Here is a 6,289-nt window from a genome sequence, read left to right as displayed (position 1 = left end):
TCGGAAATAAGGTAAAGGATGACTCGTTCGAGAAAATATCATTCTTCCACTGCTCTAGGGACCAATTCTGTAGGTTTTCATTCCACTCTAAACGCTTTGCAACATTTGTTTTTGAAAGTAATGGTTTTCTGATTGCAGACATCCCATGAAATGCAGCTTTATGCAGCTCCCGGCGAACAGTTTTTGTGGAAACTGGGTTCACGAGGTGATCATTAAGCTCTGCAGTAATTTGGGCAGCTGTACTTTGGTGATCCTTTCTAACAATTCGCGTAAGAGTCCGGCGGTCCCTATCTGAAAGTTTTGGTTTTCTTCCGGAGTTTTGTTTTGACGAGGAGGTTTTTTTCCCACTTTCTCAAAGCTGTCATTCCTTTCGCGACAGTACTTCTTATTACACCAAACATTTCGGCTGTTTTCGTTACGCTAGCGCCTGCAATACGAACACCAACAATTTCACCACTTTGAAAGTCCGATAGATCCGTCATTTTAATGAATTTTAATTACCTTTCTCTGATCATATCTGTAAAGAAACAGCAATTTTTGCAAAGCATATTAAGCAACATTAATAATAAAACAAGAAACATAAAAATAAACAAGATTTTGACGGTTTTATAGATATTTCAAAATTATGATGCTATGATGTTAGGTGTTTCCATTATTTTCTCCAGCCCCTTTAAATTTATATATATACATACATATATATATATATATATATATATATACATACATATATATATATATATATATATATATATATATATATATATATATACATATATATATATATATATATATATATATATATATATATATATATATATATATATATATATATATATATATATATATATACATATACATATACATATACATATATATATATATATATATATTTATATATATATATATATATATATATATATATATATATATATATATATATACATACATATATATATATATATATATATATATATATATATATATATATATATATATATACATACATATATATATATATATATATATATATATATATATATATATATATATATATATATATATACATATACATATACATATACATATATATATATATATATATATATATATATATATATATATATATATATATATATATATATATATATATAACACGGTGGTGCACCAGCATGACCGCAGCCACTTGGCTGAAACACATAAATAAATAAACAATAAATAAATATATATATATATATATACATATATATATATACATATATATATACAATATAAGACATGTACTCATATATATATATATGTGTGTGTGTGTGTGTGTTTGTGTGTCTGTTTGTCCCCCTAGCATTGCTTGACAACCGATGCTGGTGTGTTTATGTCCCCGTCACTTAGCGATTCGGCAAAAGAAACCGATAGAATAAGTACTAGGCTTACAAAGAATAAGTCCCGGGGTCGATTTGCTCGACTAAAGGCGGTGCTCCAGCATGGCCGCAGTCAAATGACTGAAACAAGTAAAAGAGAGTAAAAGAAAAAAGATATATATATATGTATGTGTGTGTGTGTATACATACACGAAGGCACTACATGAGCATCTATATCACTAAAAATAGAAGTCATAAATACTTCTGTACCACAGAATAGTCACAAGTATGTATATATTTCACTAGCAGTATAGCCCGGCTTTGCCTGGGATTAAGTTAGGATTATTAAGCTAATCAAGTTCTTTATTTCAAACCAAACTAAGTAACATCGACATCAAATTTGGGCAGAATCAGTGTCGCCACGGGAGTTTGATCGGCGGAGGTGATCAGGTTACACATGCCAGGCATTTGAAAGCACCATCCCCATCATTTAACCCCTCTTTGCCCATGGGTTGGGAACCCTTCCAGCAAGGAAAATAGAACGTCCAAAAGGTCTCCCCATTCTCTGTGACAGAACCGGTTATGTTCAGATCACAACTAAGTCTTAAGTATATGTGTCTATATATATATATATATATATATATATATATATATGGGCAACACACACACACACACACACGCATGTACGTACACCAATTTCATACATTTTTTTGTACGCATACATGTTGGTATGTGTGCGAGTGTGTTACCCGTATATCAACAAAACACTTTTTTTCATCGATGGAAAAAAAACAACAAAAGTCTTAAAAATTTGCTCGCCGTTAGAAGGGGACTTAACTCCTGTTGTAAACAATGGTGGTTTTCTCCGACTTGAAAATTGTTAAAAGTTTTGGTTGAAAATTTATTTTTATTGCTATTCGTTGGTGCCTCTGGGAAAAATAAGTTGACGAAAATGCAGCTAGGGTCATGACGAATCTCCCCCTAAAATAGGAGCGACATGCGTGCTAATTTGTGGACGTGCATAAATTACATTCACGTGCACACACACACACACACACACATCCTGCCTTTTATATATACAAGATTAATTTGATTGTACGGCAGATAACTCGCTTGCCACACGTGATGGTATTTTATTGATACTATCCCTCCTTATATTTATTCATATATATATATGTGTGTGTGTGTGTGTGTGTGTGTGTGTGTGTGTGTGTGTGTGTTTGTAAGTATGTATATGTGTGTGTGTGTATGTATGTATGTATGTGTGTATGCATGTATGTATGTATGTCTGTTTGCATGTATACATGTATGTATAATCAGTCACCTGATTAGATAACTTTACAAGATGCCACAAAGACATCTCGACGTAAATTTCAGTGATGTTGGACTCAGTGCTGCGTTGCCCAAATTTTAAAAACTGAATGAAAGGGTTTAAACCTGAGATTCTGTATTAAAAACTTCCAACTTTCGAAACACTCTATCCAATACCATTTAAAAATTAATGCGATTCATGACGGTGTACCTAATTAATTATGGAATATTTCATCATCGAATATTGATATTTCTTTTTAAATGCCTTCATTTTTTTTTAAATATACCTACTTTATGTTTACCTGATATCGATGAATATATCTGTATTCAATTTTAAAATAATCCGTATTCTGTGTAGCAAATCAATGGATATTAAAATAAGGTAATCGAACATTATACTACTAAGAATAAGAATGTAATGATATATCTGGGTCTTAACTCAAAAGCAAACTATAATTTCAAAGCAAGCACCACCGTTTACTTTTCTAATTTTATTTGTGTTTATATATGCATACATATGTATATATACATATGTATGTGTATATATATATATATATATATATATATATATATATATATATATATATATATATATATATATATATATATACATATATATATATATATATATATATATATATATATATGCATTATATACACATAGTATGGCATATATAAATAATATACGCATAGTATGGCCTCCCGTTCATTACACATCCCGTCGTACACGTTAAATTGCTTATTTTAAATTTTCTTTCCCTGAGAGATATAGTGAAAAAAAAAAACACTTAGTCAAACTTGATGGAGACACTGACTGAGTAGAGAAAATGATTTCAAAAACTTCAGAATACCTCTTTAAAATTACATATGACCAATCCATTCCACTTATTTCTATGGAAGACATGTTCGTTGCGAAACTGTATTACTCCAGTATTGACGCTATGCATAATACACACAAGTACAATATATATATATATATATATATATATATATTGTACTTCGTTGGAACAGTACTTCCCGCAAAGCAAATTAAATAAAATTTGGAATTTTTTGCGGGGGATGAAAGTGTTAACAAGAACAGGGCAGTGGGAACAAGACATTAAAAACAGTAAGAACAGGACAGTGAGAATAAGACAGTAAAAGCAAACAGTGAGGGCTGTTAAACCAAGACGATAGAAAAATTATGAATGCTTAGACGTGCATGAGAGAAGATATATATATATATATATATATATATATATATATATAACACCTCCGAGACATCAACGTTTGCAATGACACCCCAGTGTCACATCATTTCCGCTCTGCCGGTCACTCCTTGCAGCGTGTTTGGATTGTCCTTGCACAGGGGCCATCCGGACTCCCGTTTGCGCCGTGAACAGGGATTAATCTTCTCTCTTCGCTCCTTTGCGCCACATGGGCTCAACTCACCTCCCCTCTTCATCTAACCCCTCCCCCTGCCTCTCTCTCTCCCTCTCCCTCCTACTTCCTACCACCCACCTCTCCTCTCCTGCTCCGACTCCTACTTCTCTGTACTTTTCTTCACTTCTCTTCACTCCTACTTCTCTGCACCCCTACTTTTTCTCTCTTCTCTCTTACTCTCTTTCTCTCTCTCTCTTTCTCTCTTCCTCTCTTTCTCCTCGCTTTCTCCCTCCTCCCATACCCACCTTCCCCCTCTTTTTAGCCACCTTCCCCCTCTCTTTTAGCCACCTTTCCCCTTCATCGTCACCCCTACCCTTTCATCGTCAACCCTCCCTCATAAGCTCATCCCACCCCAACACACTCCTAGTCTTCCTTCCCATCCCACCCCATCCCATCCCTTACATCCACCCAACCTCTGCCTACCCACATACCTCTACCCCCACCCTCAGCCTAACCCACACCCCACCCTTGCTTTCCCCACTCTCGCCTCCCCCGCCTTCGCCTTCCCCACCTTCCAACACCCATCTTCCAACTCCCACCTTTCAACTCCCACCTTCCAACTCCCACCTCCCAACACTCTCGCATCACACCACGTTACACCATATCACACAACACGTCACTTCACAACACACTACCACGCACACACTAGTACTAACCAACTCCCTTCTCCCTTCCCCACTTTTTCACACCTACACACACACATACGTTAAGATCACCAGCATTCTCTCACACACACGCACACACACAGCTTCTCGTATTTGGGTCACCGCTTTTTTCCCCTTTTGTTATCTCCCGTTTCTCCTTATCTTTCTTGTGTGAACTTTCTGTCCGGCAGTCGCCATGATAGATCGCTGACCACGACATTTAAATTTTTTCTCCTTGTTTTTCTCCTTATTTTTTTCTGTTGAAGAGCGTAGCTCGAAACGTTAAAGACTTTCTCTATTCCCTAGCGTTAAACTAATACATCCGTTTGTTGTTTACATCCAATATCTCTTTATTTGTAAACATGAGATTTTGTATTTATGCGTATAATTAATAATTTATATGGAAGTAAATTATTTACTTTCAATATTTCAACTCACTTTATTGCTCTTTTTCTGAAACTAATAGACTATCTTTCACATTAGATTACCATTTTACAAATCATTGCGATACAGATTTGCAAAATTTACTATATATTGTCTCACGTTTCAGCATAAAGTTCGTGAGCGAGTGAGTTGGAGTTTTCTGTTTATTATTGCGCCTGGTGAAATATTTATAATTTGTCGTAAGATAATATGATATTTATTGAATCTAATATACACTTTTTTAAATAGAAATTTGACTTTATACTTAGTCTATGTCATTGTTTTAAATTTTTTATAAAATATATTTATGTCCAATCTGATAAATATATTAATTTCTTGTACTTTTATTCTTTTCAGAAGCGACGTTACTGATGAAAGACAGTTAATTAATTTATTTCGATAATTTTGATACTTGTAAATATTACAAACAGTGTTTAAAATAAAACATATATTTGCCATACATTTTTGTTTGATTTATAATTGTAAAATTCTTCAAACGATTTTAGATAACGAAGTTATCCATTTGAATATCTGGGATGAAAAATATTTCAATACTTCAATACTTGAATTATTTGTGCTAAACATTATATTCTGTATCTTATAAAAACATAAATAATCTTTCTTTTAAATTCTGGGACAAAGCCAGTAATGTTGAGGTGAGAGGCAAACTGTTTACATAGACCGCAATATTTGATTGGTACTTTATTTTATCGACCCTGGAAAGACAAAGTAAATTTGGTCAAATTATTTCTGGATTGTTGAAAGAATCTTGTATTTAATATTTCGAAAATTGCAAGTCAGGAGCTAATGAACGAGAATAAGGAACATCCATAACAACAACACGGCAATAGTTTCATAACAAACATAAAACTTAGCAGAGTAAGAAACATTGATGGAGACTTGGAAACGTATTGTTCCAGATTAACTTGTAAATCACATACATGATTAAAAGTGGAGCCTGTCATGTTTTCAATAATTCGAACTGGCCACAATTCACGCACACACATACAGACAGACACACATATACTTGCGTCTTTATATATTAGTATGAATTTGTGAGTAGCAGTAGTAGTAGTAGTAGTATCATAGGCATGAGCAATTTAACATTAAGAAAGACTTCTAGTTTATGCTGGC

General features: G+C 33.5%; 1 protein-coding gene across 1 annotated transcript in view; it reads left to right on the top strand.

Moving 5' to 3' along the window:
• LOC106881071 (uncharacterized) overlaps positions 1-5,543 on the top strand; it is a 31,477-nt gene extending 25,934 nt beyond the window's left edge. Inside the window, exon 3 of the mRNA XM_089351084.1 lies at positions 5,513-5,543. Within this exon, the coding sequence (XP_089207210.1) occupies positions 5,513-5,527 (15 nt within the window). The 3' untranslated portion in view covers positions 5,528-5,543. The remainder of the gene's footprint in view (positions 1-5,512) is intronic.
• Positions 5,544-6,289: the final 746 nt, after the last annotated feature.

The sequence above is a fragment of the Octopus bimaculoides genome, chromosome 4 (assembly GCF_046866305.1).
Source record: "Octopus bimaculoides isolate indiv1 chromosome 4, ASM4686630v1, whole genome shotgun sequence".
NCBI classification, from domain to species: domain Eukaryota; kingdom Metazoa; phylum Mollusca; class Cephalopoda; order Octopoda; family Octopodidae; genus Octopus; species Octopus bimaculoides.
The sequence above is the reverse complement of the archived record's forward strand: the minus strand, read 5'-3'. Positions and strand labels throughout refer to the sequence as shown.